The sequence below is a fragment of the Acipenser ruthenus genome, chromosome 37 (genome assembly GCF_902713425.1).
Source record: "Acipenser ruthenus chromosome 37, fAciRut3.2 maternal haplotype, whole genome shotgun sequence".
Taxonomy (NCBI): domain Eukaryota; kingdom Metazoa; phylum Chordata; class Actinopteri; order Acipenseriformes; family Acipenseridae; genus Acipenser; species Acipenser ruthenus.
The window spans coordinates 2,698,164-2,720,951 of NC_081225.1; the positions used below are offsets into that span (position 1 = coordinate 2,698,164).

The 22,788-nt window shown below is 43.6% G+C and overlaps 1 protein-coding gene across 2 annotated transcripts; it reads left to right on the forward strand.

The window, feature by feature from the left end:
• The first annotated feature begins 1,399 nt into the window (after nt 1-1,399).
• On the forward strand, nt 1,400-22,579 carry LOC117966142 (protransforming growth factor alpha-like). 2 transcript variants are annotated; one of them, XM_059008622.1, is made up of 7 exons: nt 1,400-2,223; nt 13,573-13,635; nt 15,746-15,863; nt 16,393-16,542; nt 17,003-17,112; nt 17,847-17,867; nt 18,031-22,579. In XM_059008622.1, exons 1-7 carry the CDS (start codon nt 2,184-2,186, stop codon nt 18,033-18,035), a joined length of 507 nt encoding a protein of 168 aa, XP_058864605.1. In that variant the 5' UTR covers nt 1,400-2,183; the 3' UTR covers nt 18,036-22,579. The 2 variants fall into 2 exon arrangements, with proteins under 2 accessions (XP_058864605.1, XP_034767500.1); XM_034911609.2 differs by lacking the exon at nt 17,847-17,867 and having other exon boundaries at nt 1,403-2,223; nt 18,031-22,578.
• The last annotated feature ends 209 nt before the right edge of the window (nt 22,580-22,788 follow it).

Sequence of the window (22,788 nt, forward strand, 5' to 3'; positions counted from 1 at the left end):
CTATCGATTTGTCTTAAAGAAAATTGCAAAAACCATAGGTTTTTTTTCAATCTGTCTCTCTCCTCTCTGCAGTTATTAAAATAGTGAGTTTTCAGTTTAACAATTACTTTTTTTTGCTTGATTATTAATGTATATAGGCAATATGTAAAACAATGTCTCGCCTATATTGATGTGATATACTTTAAATACATCTAATCTAAAGATGATAACTCTGGACCCAGAGCTCCGCTCCGGTTTAACAGGTATAATTAAATTATGAATAGCTTTATTATCTGCCACAAGGGGGCGGTATTAATACAATAAACTGCACGGTCGACCACAGTAACACCACAGGCAGTTTTAAAAAGGCAATTTTGAAATGGAGCCAAAAATGTAGTACAGGTGTTTGTTCCAGCGAGGTCCTTAATTATTCAATCTAGACCATGAAAACCTGGTCAAGTCCTGAAGTACAGAATTATTATTTAAGACTGTATTTTAGCTGATTAGTTTAGTTTATTCACTTTGTGCCCCCAGGCAGGGCCAGCACAGGTACGTCTCAATACTACAGCATCAATACAAAGAGAGGCTGAGGTAAACCATATTCAATAAAATAACAATACAGCAATAAAATAATTCCAAACAATTACTATACATCCAGAAATAACACACACACACAGACAGACACACAGACAGACACACAGACAGACTCACACACACAGTCTCTCTCACACAAACAGACACACACACACACACAGACAGACTCTCACACACAGTCTCTCTCACACAAACAGACACACACACACAGACAGACAGACTCTCACATACATTCACACACATACAGACACTCACACACACAGACAGACACACACACAATCTCTCACAGACTCTCTCTCACACACACACACACATTACTTCTAGAAGTAACAGAACAAAATCTGAAACCATTCCATTTTTTTTATTCTACTTCTGAATTATATATGTTTTATTTTTAACATTTCACTTAAAATAATGTATTATTAATGAAGAAATGAGAAAGTGTTTTTGTGTGGTGCAAAGAGGTCATTAGGTCCTCCCAAGAATTGAAAATAACAAGCAGACACCAGTACACACACAGACACACACAAGTACAGACAATGGCACACAGACAGACTCTCTCTCTCACACACAGACACACACAGACACAGACAGACTCTCTCTCTCACACACAGACACATACAGACACAGACAGACTCTCTCTCTCACACACAGACACATACAGACACAGACAGACTCTCTCTCACACACAGACACAGACCGACTCTCTCTCTCTCTCTCTCTCTCACACACACACACACACACACACACACACACACACTCTCGCACACACACACATAGACAGACTCTCACACACATACACACACACAGAGACAGACTCACACACACACAAGCCTATTGTGGCGTTTCATTCTGATCCCAGTGCGCGATCATATACCTCCCACGGAGGAGAGTCGGAAATCGTTAATAAAGCAAGCTGGAGACGGGAGGCGGTGTAAACCGCGAAAGATACACACCGTGACACAGTCAGGGCCTTTGCCATTTCTGCCTGTCGGGTCACAACCTGCTTAGGTCCTGATGGACACACACACACACACCCACACACCACACGCACACACAGATTCATCAGCGAGAGAGCACAGAAGCCGAGAAGCGACTGAGCCGCACAGGGAATCGACCCACCCCCGAGAACTAGATTTAAACAACCCGGCTCGCCCAAGAGGAACGATAACCAGCGACAATAACATATGAAAAGTCATGCACTGAGGGATCGGCGGAACAGCTACACGAAAATAAGAGCAGGAGGCAACGCAGGTGATTTACCACTATAAAACAAACCAAAGAGACTGGAAACATAACTGAGAAACACTGAAATGTGTGTCTATAGTTTCAATACCATAAGCGGGTATTACAAGGCAATGCATCTGCAGCATCTTTAATGATTCGGATTCGCTGTCGTTTATTTTAGTTTTTGGAGCAGCACCGAACCGCGATTTTGGGAATCTGTTTATCACTTCAGCACCCTCCCTCTGGTCGATCATATCCCAAGAGATACCCCAGCAATAACCGCGAACCGAGCCCCGGTTTCAGAACACAGGCTGTCACATTCCGGGTCCGGATTCCTTTGACATAGCCGCCGAGGGCAAGGGAAGAACCTCTCAAGCCGAAACATGTACTGCCATGCCGGGGGCGCGCTCTTCCTGTTATTCGGTAAGACTTTTACCTTCTCTGCGCAAGCATGGTCAGATCGAGTCCCTCCAGGCTATCCTACATACCCTCTTTGAATAGACAGACAGGTAGATAGATAGATAGATAGATAGATAGATAGATAGATAGATAGATAGATAGATAGATCACGGTCCATTCCCCCTGATTCGGTTCCCATGCTGAATTAGGTTATTCTGCAGTGCCATACGCACATTATAGTTGCGCGTAAATCGGTCATCTGAATCGTTCTATAATGGTTCAGATGGACCGTTTGAGAATTGAAGATTCTGTTCTAATTAGCCAGCTCTAAAGCCAAGCTAACAGAAAGTATGTCGGTATACGTTTTTTTTTTTTTTTTTTTTTAATGACACAATTTGGAAATCATATTGCATGGAAGGGACGGGAACAAGACTACACTGTAAGTCTCATGCAGCGGATTGCAAACGCGTTTTAGTATTTATATTTGTGAGTTTATGAACAATTAAAACAAGCAACAAGATGTGTTAAAAAAAAAAATCTGTTGCACAACACTGTGTTTGTATGCATGTGGTTTTACAGCGTGCGTACTTATGCAGGTACTGTATGCATCTGATTCCGTTTGAAATAGTATTACTGTACCTTTACCTGGAACCGGGGTCATAACATTCTGGAACGATTCGAGCATCCTTCTGTAGAGTTCTAGAACGAGTTACCTGGACTATTCTGGAATGGGTGAGAAGATCTCCATACAGAACGTGGCGGGTTCCTTAATTCCGACACGCGGAGAACCGAACGGCTGTGTTTGTGTCGCGAGTCCTACAGAACACCGTGTATGTGTTTGATCCCAAATGAATTAACATGCTGGTGACATGCAGTCCAATGGTCATTGCTTTGTTTGATAGAATTTTGCATTCTAGTCGTTGCCCGAAGAGAAAAGGCAGCGCGGGTACACTATCCAGCCCCCCCCAGAATAGGATGCAGTGCACGATGCCTCTCCCCGGGACTGCTAATCGACGCGAGTTCAGTTGTGTGTGAGATAAAAATGAAAGTCGTGTCGTGCTTGTGTCCACGCCAGCTACGTTAAGTTTTGTCGTGCTAACGCTTCGTAAATCAATTTGATTAATGATTCAGAAGTTGATTGACCATTCTGGGAGAGAAATAATTACACTTCTAGTAATTAATTATACGAAAAGTCTAGCTGGAACTTTTATTTCCGAGTGTGAAAATGTTTTCAATAAGAGGGATGTATGTTCTAATCCAGGCTATCGTGGTAGCGTGGCCAGGGAAAGTATGGGAAGAGTTCAGAGAATGCCATGCAGATTAAAATGACCAAGTCAAGGACCCAATGTTTAGTACTGCCTGATACATTAAGAATGTCAGCCTCTATTGTGCATTGTTTGACTAAGACCTTTTTGTATCGTTTTTATTACAGCAGGTTTCTTTATAATATCAATTCTTTTTTAGGATATCTTGAAACAAACCTCCCTCTCAGTCACTGCAGTGTAATTTGTCTCAGTGCGCGTCATTTACGGTTTAATTGAAGTGTTATATTACAGCACATGACTGAGTGATACATGCAGAGGATACAATGCTTTCAGTATCTTCAGCTTCTTTGTTTATGGTGAATTGGTTATATCTGATCAGTTATTTTTTAAGACTTATTTTGTATTTAAAAACGTCGTCTACCGATATCTATACATTTTAGAAGTAATTATTCATTGGTACTCAAACTGGGTTCATTTTTGTAACGTTTACACCCGGCTGCGCATATACCTGCACTTTTGTGTTGAGAATGTCACCCCTGATTTTAATAATGTGATAATTACGTGATGCGGTCACAATTGACCCCTGAATACCCAACCCCACGCCGTCAGGTCACTGTAATTTAATAAGGTCGCTTTTAGAAACGTGCCAGCCCCTGTTATAAACGGGTTTTCATTGTTTTTCTATGACGCTTTGATTATATTAAACAGTCGAGCGGTGTATTGTGTACCAGCACCGTTTAACCACTTTTTAAAACGAACCCCGTTTTCATGCAGACTGTCCACTCCTTAGACTCGTAATAATACCCCGTATTATGAATGCAAGGGATTGATGTTACCACGAGTATATATAATCAGGAGGCAGACCACCTTATACCAGGGAGCGAAAATAAACGCGTTTTACTTCAGAATACAGTCGCTCAGAACGGATTGTAATGAGGTCCAAAACTGGTTCTGAAACTATTAAAATAGTGTTCTATATAGAACCATCAGAACCGTATTAGAGGTTCCAAATACGCAGCATCCCGTTACTGAGCCCGCGGTGGTTCTGTTTTGGAGTTATACAGAACCCTGCCTGGTTCGATATGTATACCAATGGTTCTTTCCGGAACACACGAGATGCGCGTTCAGAGGAGCCCTTAACAATACGGTTATCTTTTCTTTAACATGTGTAGACTAGATGATAAAATGATTTAGCATTAGAATCGAGAGAAAGATAAACCCGCTTTTAGGTGCTGCATAGCAGGCAGTTGTAACATATTCGAGGTGGGAGGACGGGTATAAACAGGTCACATTTATAGCACAACCACCGGGCCCTTAAACCAGACCACAGTATGCAGAAAACAATCTTTAGGATTTTCTTTTTTTCTTTAACCCTTTCATCCATGGTGACCTCATATGGGGACAGATAAAAAAAAACTCTCTAGTCTGAGGAGACTGTGTGGTCCAGTGGTTAAAGAAAAGGGCTTGTAACCAGGAGGTCAAATCCCACCTCAGCGACTGACTCATTGTGTGACCCTGAGCAAGTCACTTAACCTCCTTGTGCTCTGTCTTTCGGGTAAGACGTAGTTGTAAGTGACTCTGCAGCTGATGCATAGTTCACACACCCTAGTCTCTGTAAGTCGCCTTGGATAAAGGCGTCTGCTAAATAAACTAATAATAATATATGTGATGCCATTGTTTCCCCATATAAAGCAATTGAGAAATCTGTCTATTATGTGCTCATAACGGTTAGGAAATGGTTTGTTGAACCTCCTTTAAGGTAATCCCAAGGGTTGTCTGTGTGACACATAAACACTTGATCACACTCTTGTGTAATTTTAGCCTGGATTAAGCTATTTGCAGCCTATTCACTCCATCTCCCCTTTCATCTAACAGAGTCAGTCCCTCTGTCTTTCAATCTAAACCCGCAGTGTGCGAACCCTATCACATAACTCCTCGGAGTCTTGTGTGCAGTATACTAATATACTTCCCTTGGTTTAGTCATCAGCAAGAAAGCAAGCCCTGATGGGACACAAGCTTTCTCCCCTTGAACCCCGCTGCAGCGACGCTGACGTGTGTCCAGGCTCGCTGTGCTGTGTCTTCCTGCAGCGCTAGCATGTTCTAGCAATTCCTAATGTGTGATGAGCTCTGGAGTGTGGGAGCTGCGGGTTGGTGTTGTCCCGCTCAGAGCCCTCTGTTTGTTTTGTTTGGTGTGTGTTTTCTGGCACAGAGGGAGCTGATTTCTTTAAGTAACACCTCCTTTCCCTTTCTCTGAACCCCAACACAATATACATGTTCACTCCAGTGTGCGGTACAGTTATATAAACACGTGGAGCTGGATGTCTTTGCACTGTGCAAAGCAAATAGCCTTTTAAATATGTGTTTTAAATAGAGGGCCATGACCCTGATAATAACTGCTTTCTTGCATTGCCCTGTATGTGAAATAGTAGTTCTAACTTTACAAGTGCACACACCTCCATTCATAAGAACACAAAGAGCTCTTTTGTAAGCCAACAGGAATCTGACCGTGCATATTCAAAAGAGCGGAAATGTGTGCTCCTGAATTAACCTGATCTATGCATCTGATTTCAACAGTTTACAACACAGGGAAGATAACCAACCATGTATTATCCTCTCCTGTGAATGTGTAACTGTTAGACAGATCTAATGTATTTGTGATCGCAAAAAGTCCCCATGAGGTGGTAGGAAAGCCTGATCAAACATGCAAACCTACAAAGGCCATGATCCTGCAAACGTAGTGTAGACATCATCCATGGTACCTACTGACTGTATAGACAAACGTGTGTGCGTGTGTGTGTGTGTGTGTGCGTGTGTGTGTCTGTGTGTGTGTGTGTTTCTGTGTGTGTGTGTGTGTGCGTGTGTTTCTGTGTGTGCGTGTGTGTGTGTGCGTGTGTGTGTCTGTGTGTGTGTCTGTGTGTCTGTGTGTGTGTCTCTGTGTGTGCGCGTGTGTGTGTGTGTCTGTGTGTGTGTCTGTGTGTCTGTGTGTGTCTGTGTGTGCGTGTGTGTGTGTGCGCGTGTGTGTCTGTGTGTGTGTGTGTCTGTGTGTGTGCGCGTGTGTGTGTGTGTCTGTGTGTGTGTGTGTGTGTGTGTGTGTGTCTGTGTGTGTGCGCGTGTGTGTCTGTGTGTGTGTGTGTGTGTGTCTGTGTGTGTGTGTGTGTGTCTGTGTGTGTGTGTGTCTGTGTGTGTGTGTCTGTGTGTGTGTCTGTGTGTGTGTCATCTCTCTCAGTGCTCTATCCAAGTCAGCCAGGCTTACTGTCTTGCTCATTGTGCCTGAAACAGGGAGATGCAGCTTTTATATATTACAGCATGCCATTTAGTTTGAAGTTCAATTAAGACCCTTATACAAGTTCACCACAGTAAAAGCATGACAAAGTGTAGTAAAGCATGGTAAAGCACTGTAAAACCCAGAGAGGTATGGCAAAGCATATTAATAAACATGACAAACTGTGCTAAATGCAGGGTAAAACTACAAAAACGCTGTGCAGAAATACTGGGATAAACCTTTATAAGGGAAGCAGACAACAACGCCTAATTATATTTCTTTTTTTCTCCTTTTAAAAAAAAAAATAGCAGTTAATTTAAGACCGGATCATACATTTGTTTCTATACGTTTCATTAGTGCTTCTGTTGGTTTCATTAGTGCGTCTGTTGGTTTCATTAGTGCTTCTGTTGGTTTCATTAGTGCGTCTGTTGGTTTCATTAGTGCTTCTGTTGGTTTCATTAGTACTTCTGTTGGTTTCATTAGTGCTTCTGTTGGTTTCATTAGTGCTTCTGTTGGTTTCATTAGTGCTTCTGTTGGTTTCATTAGTGCTTCTGTTGGTTTCATTAGTGCGTCTGTTGGTTTCATTAGTGCTTCTGTTGGTTTCATTAGTACTTCTGTTGGTTTCATTAGTGCTTCTGTTGGTTTCATTAGTGCTTCTGTTGGTTTCATTAGTGCTTCTGTTGGTTTCATTAGTGCTTCTGTTGGTTTCATTAGTGCGTCTGTTGGTTTCATTAGTGCTTCTGTTGGTTTCATTAGTGCTTCTGTTGGTTTCATTAGTGCTTCTGTTGGTTTCATTAGTGCGTCTGTTGGTTTCATTAGTGCTTCTGTTGGTTTCATTAGTGCTTCTGTTGGTTTCATTAGTGCGTCTGTTGGTTTCATTAGTACTTCTGTTGGTTTCATTAGTGCGTCTGTTGGTTTCATTAGTGCTTCTGTTGGTTTCATTAGTGCTTCTGTTGGTTTCATTAGTGCTTCTGTTGGTTTCATTAGTGCTTCTGTTGGTTTCATTAGTGCTTCTGTTGGTTCTAGGGTTACTCGCATATGAAAGCATGAGAGATCTCAGCGGGATTGCATTGTCTGGAGTTGCATTGAATAGTGTTGTAGTGTCAGTCTTGTGTTCTCAGGCTGGTCTGGCTTGGCTTTTGTGACGTCAGCGCACAGCCCGGTGCACGCCTTGTTTTTATAATACAGGAGCAGCTGTTCAGGATCCCCTGTTCAATCTCTTTGAAGAGCTGGCTCTGACTTCAAAAGCAGGTATCTTTTTAGTGTGTTTTTGTTTTTTTTTAAAAGCCTATTGAAGTAAAACTGCAGCATCACAAAACGAAGTTGTAACTATCAATGGTGCTCCATTTAGAACCACTGGAAGTAACTCAATCAGCTCAATGACAAATGTTTCCACTGGAATGTCTTTCAGATCTTCACCCCTATTACGCTTCTTGATTTTTTTGCAATAATAAACGTTTTTTTGGCTTCTCTTTCACTGTCCTTCCATAGTTCTGTCCTCGCTTGCGTAACAGGCTGTGTTTCAGTCCAGTTTGTTTACCACATCCCTCAAACAGTGTTGTTCACTGAGCACAGATTGTGTGTGTGTTGTTTTTCCTGGTCTAATTAAGTCTCTCAGGTAAGTCCCTACAGTAATCCTGTGAATGCAAACAAGTGCTCCTTTCACAGGGTGAATGGTCAGACTATACTCACGTCTCTCTCCTTCCTCATCCCTCTCCCTACCCTTCCTTCCCCTTTTCAATTACTTTAATATAGTGGAATGAAAACACTTAGACATCATCCATGGTACCTACTGACTGTATAGACAAACGTGTGTGCGTGTGTGTCTCTGTGTGTGTGTGTGTTTCTGTGTGTGTGTGTGTGTGCGTGTGTTTCTGTGTGTGTGTGTGTGTGCGTGTGTTTCTGTGTGTGCGTGTGTGTGTGTGCGTGTGTGTGTCTGTGTGTGTGTGTCTGTGTGTGTGTCTGTGTGTCTGTGTGTGTGTCTCTGTGTGTGCGCGTGTGTGTGTGTGTCTGTGTGTGTGTCTGTGTGTGCGTGTGTGTGTGTGCGCGTGTGTGTCTGTGTGTGTGTGTGTCTGTGTGTGTGCGCGTGTGTGTGTGTGTCTGTGTGTGTGTGTGTGTGTGTGTGTGTCTGTGTGTGTGCGCGTGTGTGTCTGTGTGTGTGTGTGTGTGTGTCTGTGTGTGTGTGTGTGTGTCTGTGTGTGTGTGTGTCTGTGTGTGTGTGTCTGTGTGTGTGTCTGTGTGTGTGTCATCTCTCTCAGTGCTCTATCCAAGTCAGCCAGGCTTACTGTCTTGCTCATTGTGCCTGAAACAGGGAGATGCAGCTTTTATATATTACACCATGCCATTTAGTTTGAAGTTCAATTAAGACCCTTATACAAGTTCACCACAGTAAAAGCATGACAAAGTGTAGTAAAGCATGGTAAAGCACTGTAAAACCCAGAGAGGTATGGCAAAGCATATTAATAAACATGACAAACTGTGCTAAATGCAGGGTAAAACTACAAAAACGCTGTGCAGAAATACTGGGATAAACCTTTATAAGGGAAGCAGACAACAACGCCTAATTATATTTCTTTTTTTCTCCTTTTAAAAAAAAAAATAGCAGTTAATTTAAGACCGGATCATACATTTGTTTCTATACGTTTCATTAGTGCTTCTGTTGGTTTCATTAGTGCGTCTGTTGGTTTCATTAGTGCTTCTGTTGGTTTCATTAGTGCGTCTGTTGGTTTCATTAGTGCTTCTGTTGGTTTCATTAGTACTTCTGTTGGTTTCATTAGTGCTTCTGTTGGTTTCATTAGTGCTTCTGTTGGTTTCATTAGTGCTTCTGTTGGTTTCATTAGTGCTTCTGTTGGTTTCATTAGTGCGTCTGTTGGTTTCATTAGTGCTTCTGTTGGTTTCATTAGTGCTTCTGTTGGTTTCATTAGTGCGTCTGTTGGTTTCATTAGTGCTTCTGTTGGTTTCATTAGTGCGTCTGTTGGTTTCATTAGTGCTTCTGTTGGTTTCATTAGTACTTCTGTTGGTTTCATTAGTGCTTCTGTTGGTTTCATTAGTGCTTCTGTTGGTTTCATTAGTGCTTCTGTTGGTTTCATTAGTGCTTCTGTTGGTTTCATTAGTGCGTCTGTTGGTTTCATTAGTGCTTCTGTTGGTTTCATTAGTACTTCTGTTGGTTTCATTAGTGCTTCTGTTGGTTTCATTAGTGCTTCTGTTGGTTTCATTAGTGCTTCTGTTGGTTTCATTAGTGCTTCTGTTGGTTTCATTAGTGCGTCTGTTGGTTTCATTAGTGCTTCTGTTGGTTTCATTAGTGCTTCTGTTGGTTTCATTAGTGCTTCTGTTGGTTTCATTAGTGCGTCTGTTGGTTTCATTAGTGCTTCTGTTGGTTTCATTAGTGCTTCTGTTGGTTTCATTAGTGCGTCTGTTGGTTTCATTAGTACTTCTGTTGGTTTCATTAGTGCGTCTGTTGGTTTCATTAGTGCTTCTGTTGGTTTCATTAGTGCTTCTGTTGGTTTCATTAGTGCTTCTGTTGGTTTCATTAGTGCTTCTGTTGGTTTCATTAGTGCTTCTGTTGGTTCTAGGGTTACTCGCATATGAAAGCATGAGAGATCTCAGCGGGATTGCATTGTCTGGAGTTGCATTGAATAGTGTTGTAGTGTCAGTCTTGTGTTCTCAGGCTGGTCTGGCTTGGCTTTTGTGACGTCAGCGCACAGCCCGGTGCACGCCTTGTTTTTATAATACAGGAGCAGCTGTTCAGGATCCCCTGTTCAATCTCTTTGAAGAGCTGGCTCTGACTTCAAAAGCAGGTATCTTTTTAGTGCGTTTTTTTTTTTTTTTTTAAAGCCTATTGAAGTAAAACTGCAGCATCACAAAACGAAGTTGTAACTATCAATGGTGCTCCATTTAGAACCACTGGAAGTAACTCAATCAGCTCAATGACAAATGTTTCCACTGGAATGTCTTTCAGATCTTCACCCCTATTACGCTTCTTGATTTTTTTGCAATAATAAACGTTTTTTTGGCTTCTCTTTCACTGTCCTTCCATAGTTCTGTCCTCGCTTGCGTAACAGGCTGTGTTTCAGTCCAGTTTGTTTACCACATCCCTCAAACAGTGTTGTTCACTGAGCACAGATTGTGTGTGTGTTGTTTTTCCTGGTCTAATTAAGTCTCTCAGGTAAGTCCCTACAGTAATCCTGTGAATGCAAACAAGTGCTCCTTTCACAGGGTGAATGGTCAGACTATACTCACGTCTCTCTCCTTCCTCATCCCTCTCCCTACCCTTCCTTCCCCTTTTCAATTACTTTAATATAGTGGAATGAAAACACTTAGACATCATCCATGGTACCTACTGACTGTATAGACAAACGTGTGTGCGTGTGTGTCTCTGTGTGTGTGTGTGTTTCTGTGTGTGTGTGTGTGTGCGTGTGTTTCTGTGTGTGTGTGTGTGTGCGTGTGTTTCTGTGTGTGCGTGTGTGTGTGTGCGTGTGTGTGTCTGTGTGTGTGTGTCTGTGTGTGTGTCTGTGTGTCTGTGTGTGTGTCTCTGTGTGTGCGCGTGTGTGTGTGTGTCTGTGTGTGTGTCTGTGTGTGCGTGTGTGTGTGTGCGCGTGTGTGTCTGTGTGTGTGTGTGTCTGTGTGTGTGCGCGTGTGTGTGTGTGTCTGTGTGTGTGTGTGTGTGTGTGTGTGTCTGTGTGTGTGCGCGTGTGTGTCTGTGTGTGTGTGTGTGTGTGTCTGTGTGTGTGTGTGTGTGTCTGTGTGTGTGTGTGTCTGTGTGTGTGTGTCTGTGTGTGTGTCTGTGTGTGTGTCATCTCTCTCAGTGCTCTATCCAAGTCAGCCAGGCTTACTGTCTTGCTCATTGTGCCTGAAACAGGGAGATGCAGCTTTTATATATTACACCATGCCATTTAGTTTGAAGTTCAATTAAGACCCTTATACAAGTTCACCACAGTAAAAGCATGACAAAGTGTAGTAAAGCATGGTAAAGCACTGTAAAACCCAGAGAGGTATGGCAAAGCATATTAATAAACATGACAAACTGTGCTAAATGCAGGGTAAAACTACAAAAACGCTGTGCAGAAATACTGGGATAAACCTTTATAAGGGAAGCAGACAACAACGCCTAATTATATTTCTTTTTTTCTCCTTTTAAAAAAAAAAATAGCAGTTAATTTAAGACCGGATCATACATTTGTTTCTATACGTTTCATTAGTGCTTCTGTTGGTTTCATTAGTGCGTCTGTTGGTTTCATTAGTGCTTCTGTTGGTTTCATTAGTGCGTCTGTTGGTTTCATTAGTGCTTCTGTTGGTTTCATTAGTACTTCTGTTGGTTTCATTAGTGCTTCTGTTGGTTTCATTAGTGCTTCTGTTGGTTTCATTAGTGCTTCTGTTGGTTTCATTAGTGCTTCTGTTGGTTTCATTAGTGCGTCTGTTGGTTTCATTAGTGCTTCTGTTGGTTTCATTAGTACTTCTGTTGGTTTCATTAGTGCTTCTGTTGGTTTCATTAGTGCTTCTGTTGGTTTCATTAGTGCTTCTGTTGGTTTCATTAGTGCTTCTGTTGGTTTCATTAGTGCGTCTGTTGGTTTCATTAGTGCTTCTGTTGGTTTCATTAGTGCTTCTGTTGGTTTCATTAGTGCTTCTGTTGGTTTCATTAGTGCGTCTGTTGGTTTCATTAGTGCTTCTGTTGGTTTCATTAGTGCTTCTGTTGGTTTCATTAGTGCGTCTGTTGGTTTCATTAGTACTTCTGTTGGTTTCATTAGTGCGTCTGTTGGTTTCATTAGTGCTTCTGTTGGTTTCATTAGTGCTTCTGTTGGTTTCATTAGTGCTTCTGTTGGTTTCATTAGTGCTTCTGTTGGTTTCATTAGTGCTTCTGTTGGTTCTAGGGTTACTCGCATATGAAAGCATGAGAGATCTCAGCGGGATTGCATTGTCTGGAGTTGCATTGAATAGTGTTGTAGTGTCAGTCTTGTGTTCTCAGGCTGGTCTGGCTTGGCTTTTGTGACGTCAGCGCACAGCCCGGTGCACGCCTTGTTTTTATAATACAGGAGCAGCTGTTCAGGATCCCCTGTTCAATCTCTTTGAAGAGCTGGCTCTGACTTCAAAAGCAGGTATCTTTTTAGTGCGTTTTTTTTTTTTTTTTTAAAGCCTATTGAAGTAAAACTGCAGCATCACAAAACGAAGTTGTAACTATCAATGGTGCTCCATTTAGAACCACTGGAAGTAACTCAATCAGCTCAATGACAAATGTTTCCACTGGAATGTCTTTCAGATCTTCACCCCTATTACGCTTCTTGATTTTTTTGCAATAATAAACGTTTTTTTGGCTTCTCTTTCACTGTCCTTCCATAGTTCTGTCCTCGCTTGCGTAACAGGCTGTGTTTCAGTCCAGTTTGTTTACCACATCCCTCAAACAGTGTTGTTCACTGAGCACAGATTGTGTGTGTGTTGTTTTTCCTGGTCTAATTAAGTCTCTCAGGTAAGTCCCTACAGTAATCCTGTGAATGCAAACAAGTGCTCCTTTCACAGGGTGAATGGTCAGACTATACTCACGTCTCTCTCCTTCCTCATCCCTCTCCCTACCCTTCCTTCCCCTTTTCAATTACTTTAATATAGTGGAATGAAAACACTTAGCCACAAGGGGAATTTTTGGTATGCTATCACATTCATAAGCTCTCTCTCTCTCTCTCTCTGACTCCTCCACTCTCTCTCTCTCTCTCTCTCTCTCTCTCTCTCTCTCTCTCTCTCTCTCTCTCTCCGACTCCTCCACTCTCTCTCTCTCTCTCTCTCTCTCCGACTCCTCCACTCTCTCTCTCTCTCTCTGACTTCTCCACTGTCACTCTCACTCACTCTCTCTTGTTCCAGGGTTCCTGCTTGCTGTCATCCACAGTCTGGAGAACACCACAGAGCACACAACAGCACTGAAACGTGAGTCCCCACCCACCACTCCTGCAGTATCAGTCCCAGAGCAGTTTGCTGTCAGCTGTGTAATTGTCAGTACTGCATAAAAGACATGGTGTGCTTATTAGGGATACAGTCCAGCTTTAAACATGTATTTCAAGCAGGGAAAATCATTTTGGAAATGCACTTTCAACTTAACTTTCGTTTGTGGTGATCCTCAAACCCATCTGCAGTTTAGAATAGGAAATCCCCAGTGTGTGGCAGTCAGTGTGTGAGTTTGTGTGCTCCAGTGCTGAAAGCAGCAGAATTGCCAGTGATTCAGAGATCTCAGCGGAGGAGCAGACAAAGAAAGAGAGGGGCCAGTTTCATGAATTCACATCTTTTGAAGTGTGTAAGGCACCCCCACTCTCATTGTCACAGCCAGTGACTGAGTGTCTAGGAGCCCCCCCACACACACACCTGGCTCTCAGGTGAGTCAGCTCGAGGAGGGGGGTGGGGGGGGAGGGGGCTCCTAGACAATCAGTCACTGATTCCAGGAAAGAGATTCAGAGAGTTAGTCACTGTGCCTGCGTCAGGGAAAGTGGATCTGATATCACAGACAAACAATGACACGCACACACTGAGATAGAAACACACACACACACACACACACACACTCTGACACAGATACACACTGCGATAGAGACAGACACACACACACAATGACACGCACACACTGCGATAGAGACAGACACACACGCACACACTGAGATAGAAACACACACACACACTCTGACACAGATACACACTGCGATAGAGACAGACACACACACACACACTGAGATAGACGCACACACTGAGACAGACACAGAGAGACACACACACACTGAGACAGAGACACACACACACACGGAGAGACAGACACACACACACTGGACAGAGTCAGACACACACACACACAGAGACAGACACAGAGACACACACACACACAGAGACAGACAGACACACACACAAGTGAGACACACACACACACACTGACTCACTCGCACACACACACACACACTAACTCTCTCACACACACACACTCTCACACACACACACACACTGACACACACTGACACACCCTGTGAGACACACATACATACATACACACACACACACACACACACCCTGTGTTCTATCTGCGGGACACACACAGGGCAATAGAGTGTAATGAATTGACAAATCCTTACTGTGACTGACGGATTCCTCACACAATTATAACTGTACTGTTTGTATTAAAGCTGTTTCTAAAGTGAGGAGTGTCTTGAACCCGTTCATTTAAACAGTGTTTTAATGAACGAGGATGAAGATTGGCTCTGTGTGTGAGAGTCACTGTCACTGTGTGTGTGTGTGTGAGAGTCACTGTCACTGTGTGTGTGTGTGTGTGTGTGTGTGGGATTCACTGTGAGTGTGTGTGTGTGGGATTCACTGTCAGTGTGTGTGTGTGTGTGGGATTCACTGTCAGTGTGTGTGTGTGTGTGGGATTCACTGTCAGCTCAAAGCCATGGGCTGAGAGCTCAAGATATGGGGTGTCTGTGTGTGTCTCAAAGAGTGTGTGTGTGAGTCAGTGTGTGTGTGCGAGTGTGTGTGTGTGTGTGTCAGTGTGTGTGTGCAAGAGTCAGTGTGTGTGTGCGAGAGTGTGTGTGTGCAAGAGTCAGTGTGTGTGTCAGTGTGTGTGTGCGAGAGTGAGTGTGTGCAAGAGTCAGTGTGTGTGTCAGTGTGTGTGTGCGAGAGTGAGTGTGTGTGTGCGAGAGTGAGTGTGTGTGTGCGAGAGTGTATGTGTGCAAGAGTCAGTGTGTGTGTGTCAGTGTGTGTGTGTGTGTGTGTGCGAGAGGGAGTGTGTGTGTGCGAGAGTCAGTGTGTGTGTGTCAGTGTGTGTGTGTGTGTGCGAGAGGGAGTGTGTGTGTGCGAGAGTGAGTGTGTGTGTGAGTCTGTGTGTAATTGTAATCATAATTGTAATTGAACAAAATTGCATTGTAATTGTAACTGGCCCCAGGCCTGGTTTATAGTAATATATTTCACTCATGAGAGGAGACCTCTTCTACAGTAAAGGACACCCTAGACTCAGTGTTCTGAACATTGAGGGTGACACTAACCAACTCCCCCCCACTCTCAGCCCCCCACCAGGCCGCCGCAGTGCACTCTCACTTTGAGGACTGTCCCGACTCGCACAGCCAGTTCTGTTTGCAGGGAGCCTGCAGATTCCTGGTGCAGGAGAAGATGCCAGCCTGTGTGTAAGAAACCTGCCCATCCCTCTGTGTGTGTCTGGCTCTGTGTGTGTCCATCCCTTTGTGTGTCCATCCCTCTGTGTGCCATACCACTGTCTGTCCGTCCCGCTGTGTGTCCATCTCTCTGTCTGTCCTTCCCTCTGTGTGTCTGTCTCTCTGTGTGTCCATCTATATCTGTATGACTGCGTATCCAGCTGGTTGTGTGTACTGCCTGCCTGTCTCTGCCTGCCTGCCTGCCTGCCTGTCTCTGTCTGCACAAACCGATTATTCAGATCAAGCTCTCCACAGGTGAGGGTCGCTGGTGTCGATCGGGCTGATTTGCCATTCCAAGTGAAAAGAGTGAAGAAACAGACGATTCCTGTGGAGAACTCGATTGATCTGTTTGTGCAGCACTTCTATCTGTCCGTCTGTGCGTCTCTGAGTCCTGAGACCTCTGTCTTTGTCTGTCCCCCTCTCAGTTCAATTCAGTTTGTGATTCTTTATTGCTGTGACGATGTAAACTGTATTAACCAGCCTGCCGTTGCCCCCCCCCCAGGTGCCCCCCCGGGTTCATGGGCTCCCGCTGTGAACACGCTGACCTCCTCGCCGTGGTCGCGGCCGATCAGAAGCAGCAAACCATCGCCTCCGTGCTGGTGGGGGGGGTGGTGGGGAGTGTGCTGCTCATCCTGCTGTGTGTGCTGCTGCAGTGAGTATCTACAACACAGCCAGCATCAGGACCAGAGCTGCCATTCTCCCGAGGCCACACAGAGCCTTCCAGCTCTAGCTGCAGTATTTATATGACTGCGCGGTATTGACTATTCAAATCCAATCTGTGTTACACAGCAAAGCAACAGAGAAAATGAAGGAGTCTTTTGTACTTTACCAGAATTTTTACATGAGCATCAGCATTGATGATGCAAAAATAAAACAACACAGGACACGACCTCGGTGTCCATGAACACAACACAACACAACACAACACAACACAACACAGTACAATACACACAGCAACACAGACACAAAATCAGCTCAGTAGTTTTAATAATATCTACATCTCCCTCCCTCTCTCTCTCTCCTTATCTCTCTCCCTCTCCCCCCTCTCTCCCTCTCCCTCTCCCCCCTCTCTCCCTCTCCCTCTCCCCCCTCTCTCCCTCTCCCTCTCTCAGCTGCTGTGAGAAGCGTGGCCCCTGTGTTTGTGGTCGACCCCACTCTTATCGCCATGAGAAACCAGACAGCCTGCTGAAGGGCAGGGCTTCCTGTTGTCATCCAGAAACAGGTACCCCATGGCAACCGCCACATTTAAACACAAAGCAATATTGTATTATTATTGATAGTAGTAGTAGTAGTAGGTGTGTTTGGTTGACTTGTAATTTGAATTTGAGAACAAGAGGGAGATGGAGAGTAAGAGCAGAAAAGTGAAGCAGGGAGGGAGGGAGAGATTTAACTCAGAGGCCTGTTCAGGTCACCTGGATCCTGGGAGGTTAGTGCAGCAGTGTGGTCATTTCTGTTCATACCAGCCTGATCTCACTAATCACACACAGGCAGTGTAGTCAGGGAGAGGGGGAGAGAGGGAACAGAGAGAGGAGAGATTGGAGAGGGAGAGCGGGAGAGGTTGGAGAAAGGGAGGTTAGGGTAGAGGGAGAGGTATGAGAGAAGAGGGAGGGTAGAGGGGGAGCAATGGGGGAGGGAGGGGAGAGGTAGGAGAGGCGGGCGAGAGGGGAAGGACGGGAGAGGCAGGAGAGAGGGGAGAGGTAGAAGAGAGGGGAAGGAGGGGAAGGAGGGGAGAGGGGAAGGAGGGAGTGAGGGAGGTGAGGAAGGGAAGAGGCAGGAGAGAGGGGAGAGGTAGGAACAAGGAAGGGCAGAAGGGTTATTGGGAAGGAGCAGTGATGATACTGCGAGAGAGGGTGAGAGAGAGGGAGAGGGTTAGAAAGGCAATGATGCTGTGTGATGCTGTTGAATCCATTTAGCTGAATGTCTTTTTCTCTCTTTCTCTTTGCTGGCCTGTGGCAGAATCGCCTCCATATGCACAAGGTACCCGCGACCTGCACAGACACTGCAGCTGCAAACCTTTACAACCCCCTGCCTCTCTTTCTGAGAACAAGGGCCTGCTTCTCCTATTTCTGTGTCACTTCTCAAGCTCTGGGTATTTGTGCAGTGTTGCTCATTTCCCCTCTTTCTCCTTGTTCTCCTGCAGTGTGAGGCGGGGAATGGATTTCATCACAGCCTGCTCTGTTCCCGAACCCGAACACTCCCCGGGCATGACCTCTTGACATTCCGACATCGCCACGGCAACTCTCTCTGCTGATTCAGACAGGGCCCAGCTACTGCAGAGACAACCAAACCAAACGCTGCTTCGCTCTCCCTACCGCTCTGCCGTGGCTTTCCAACAATCGCTCTCTTCACTTTCGCGCCACCAAGGAATTATACAGCAACCCCTCTCTACCAAAAGGGACTGAGTTAGCCGGTCCTAATAGAGGGGCATCAGACTCCTCAGAAGGGACAGGGGGCCCGTCTTTATACTGAGCTGGTCTCAATTTAAATTTTTTATATTGAAGACATTTGTACGGGATTTCGCTTCCAATGAAATTGCAGATCAGGAAGTGATACAACATCGTCCCAAAACCAAACTGGACATCGCTTGTTTTTTTAAATTGCCCAATCACAACCAAGACCCGTTTGGCAGGAAATGGCCAACAGCCAATCAGAAGAGCACTGGGTCCTGGCATAGAAGGGAGACTTGCTGTTTGTGTATAAAATCAAACAAACGAACAAAGACAAGGTTAGGGTTTTGAAGGATCCACATTGACACTGTGCTGTACGCTGTTTCTTTTGATGTAATCATAGAGGCACTGTGCTTACCAGGGATTTCCAGAGGACCAGCACTGTGAAAGGTTCCAGTGGGACTGTCTGGGTTTGTCAGACACAGTGATCTACATGCAATAATAAGAACTGGGATCACTGCAAATCATTCCTTCTGTTCAGAAACTGCTGCTCAGCGACCTCAGGGCTTTGAGAGAGCGGAAAAAAAACAGATCCTAATGCTTCCAGATCAACAAGCCATTCCGTTCTCCTGGCGAATTGAGAGACTTTATTTGTTAGGGTGTGTGTTTATATTTTGTTCTTCAGATGATCCATAACTTGAAAACCTCGGGTCAATTGCAGCGTACAAAACTGTGTCCACTTGACGTGTTTTGATTAGAAGGTTTAGTTCACTTGATTGGACCAAAGTTAGTAGACCTGCTAATCCCAATTGCAGCGTACCAGAAGTGACTCATCACAGGTGGATCATCTCCTAAATCAGACTAAACAAGATCCTGATTGCAGCAGCGTGCCAAATCAGATTTCTGATGATCCTGTTCAAGTGGATTAACTCAGTACTGTGAAGGATGAGACTAACTAATTTAGTACGCTTGCTCGTCCTAATCATTTACTGCTTACTTTTTCTGCATTTTTCCCCTGAAATGACAAGTACATCTGAAAACTTTATTCTGTACATTTCATATACCCGTCACGTTCGGGCAGTCAGATCCTTGAGAATAAAGTCTTGCACAGTAAGGTATATACAGACCCTACATTTAAAATAAACTTTTTTATGACTGTACGTTTGATACCGTTTTCAGTTTAATGCCATATCATTTCAGTTAATCTGCTTTAACTATGAACAGTAATCTGCATATGCAGCAATGTGGGCAGATTAAAAAACAAGTATGATCTGCCAGTCATTTTTATTTAAATATGTTTCTTTTTGTGCAGGGATCTCTTTGTATATTTATCTGATGCTGGATTCTGCATATCGGATCAGTAAAGAAGGGTTTATACAGCTAGGGCCAAATGTTTAGCATCAGCTAAAATTTTTAGGATTGAGACATTATTAAAAAACAAAAAAAAAAGATATGAACCTAATTGAGATCTTTTATTTAACATCATGTAATCAAAGAAACTACAAAACGATCGCAAAAGCCTACCGGAAGCCATAACAGTAGTACAGTATTTCATGATAGATTTTTCAATTTGTCCATTTTTTGTTAAGTATATGGTAAAACTAGAAAGCAGTGTATGTAATTTAATATGTTAACATAACATTTGACTTTATGAAGCACAGCGTGTCATTTCTAGAGGGCGATGCAAAACGTTTGTCCAGAGCTGCAGGTTAGTCCTCATTATCAGTCTAACTTGTTCCGATCAGTTAAACTAATTCCCGTGATCGTGTGTTTGGTGCGCTGCAATCAGGATTAGGTTTGTACAGCTATGCAGGATTTTATACTCCATATTTTAGTCAACTCGACATGGACCAAGTCACTGGTACGCTGCAATTGACCCCTTGAGTCAAAGGAATTAGTTAAAACCTAAAAACATTTTGACAGAAGTGTCTTTCCGATTTCAGATTCACCTTTGGTGTACAGTGTTGGAGGTCACATTTACTCACAAACTCTAATGTGTCCACACACGCCCGCACACACACACACACACACACAGAGCTTTCTCCCTCTCACGCACGCACACTCACACACACAGCACTTAGTCCCTCTCACACACGCACACTCACACACGCACGCACACAGCACTTACTCCCTCTCACGCACACACGCACACACGCACACACACACGCACAGAGAGCTTACTCCCTCTCTCACACACACACACACACACTCACGTACGCATGCACACTCACGCACACTCACACACACAGCAATTACTCCCTCTAACACACGCACTCACACACACACGCACAGAGAGCTTACTCCCTCTCTCTCACACACACACTCACGTACGCACGCACACTCACACATGCACGCACACAGCACTTCCTCCCTCTCACACAAACACATACTCTGTAACATGTGCATGCTCGTAAATACGCAAACGCACGCCAAACCTGGGCCTGGTTTTCAATGCTTAGTAAATGCCCTTGAATGTGGGTTCCTGAACACAGGCTGACACAGTATGTTTTCTGTTTAACCCTTTCATGCACGGCGACCTCATGGGGACAGATAAAAACTCTCTTCTAGTCTTTATATGGGAACAGTGAAAACTAGATTTATTATGTGTCCAAAGCTACTTTTTCAGCTCTTTTCAATATTTCATGCATGAAAGGGTTAAACTGGTGGGTGTACATTTTAACCCAAAAATATTTAATTCTGAAAAGAAATCATAATAATAATAATCATAATCATAATCATAATAATACACATGCAATACAAAGTGGAGTGCATTTCCTCAGAAGTGTCCATACTCTCTTTAAACATCGTCACACACAATCACACACACTTTTTAGACTATTGAATGAGACAACACGAATACAATCTCACAGAAATGTAGTGGTGAAAGTGAATTACATGTTTTATATTCTTTACAATTAGGAGAATGAAGATATTGCACATTCAAGTAAGATGTTTTTTCATTTTTAAGAAACGGCTGACATTCCAGACCCCCTATCGATGGACTGGACCAAAGTTCATATGCAGCTCGGATCCACTTTGACTAATGCACTGGATCAGAACTACTACTGCTAATACTAATAATAATATTTAATGGTTTTAATTTATTTTCTTTGTAAACAAATGATCGATTTGTATTTTCTGTAACGCATTGCAGATGTGACTGCTTGTTCTCTTCCTGTGTGTTCATTATTTAACAAGAACCCAACTGAAACAAGTCTGTGTGTGTGTGTGTGTGTTTCATTACAGAGTGGTGCTGGTGTTGTGTGATATTCTGCATCCCCATACAATTCTGCATCCCATGCTTATTGTGCTATATGCAATCAAGTGGTTTTTGTTTAGTAAAAAACATTATACTGTAATAATGCAAATCTAGCCTAACCCTCACCGTTAACCTAACCTTAACATTACAAATCCTAGCCTAACCCTCACCCTTAACCTAACCTTAACATTACAAATCCTAGCCTAACCCTCACCCTTAACCTAACCTTAACATTACAAATCCTAGCCTAACCCTCACCCTTAACCTAACCTTAACATTACAAATCCTAGCCTAACCCTCACCCTTAACCTAACCTTAACATTACAAATCCTAGCCTAACCCTCACCCTTAACCTAACCTTAACATTACAAATCCTAGCCTAACCCTCACCCTTAACCTAACCTTAACATTACAAATCCTAGGCTAACCCTCACCCTTAACCTAACCTTAACATTACAAATCCTAGCCTAACCCTCACCCTTAACCTAACCTTAACATTACAAATCCTAGCCTAACCCTCACCCTTAACCTAACCTTAACATTACAAATCCTAGCCTAACCCTCACCCTTAACCTAACCTTAACATTACAAATCCTAGCCTAACCCTCACCCTTAACCTAACCTTAACATTACAAATCCTAGCCTAACCCTCACCCTTAACCTAACCTTAACATTACAAATCCTAGCCTAACCCTCACCCTTAACCTAACCTTAACATTACAAATCCTAGCCTAACCCTCACCCTTAACCTAACCTTAACATTACAAATCCTAGCCTAACCCTCACCCTTAACCTAACCTTAACATTACAAATCCTAGCCTAACCCTCACCCTTAACCTAACCTTAACATTACAAATCCTAGCCTAACCCTCACCCTTAACCTAACCTTAACATTACAAATCCTAGCCTAACCCTCACCCTTAACCTAACCTTAACATTACAAATCCTAGCCTAACCCTCATCCTTAACCTAACCTAAACATAAGAACAAAGTGTTCTCTTCGGGATTCCAACAAAACAAACCGTAGCGAAAGTGCGGAAGATGAATTAAGAGCACTGATTTCATAAAGTACAATCAGCAGGGGATGCAGAATTTTATGGGATACAGAATATTACACAACACCGGGAGCAACCACATCAGGGCGGGGCTGGGTAAGGAAGGGGCGGGGCACAGGCATCAATAATTCTCGCATCTCTACTGTATGTAAATATATTAAGTGAGCAAGTCATCTGAATGAAGTCATCTAGCAGCA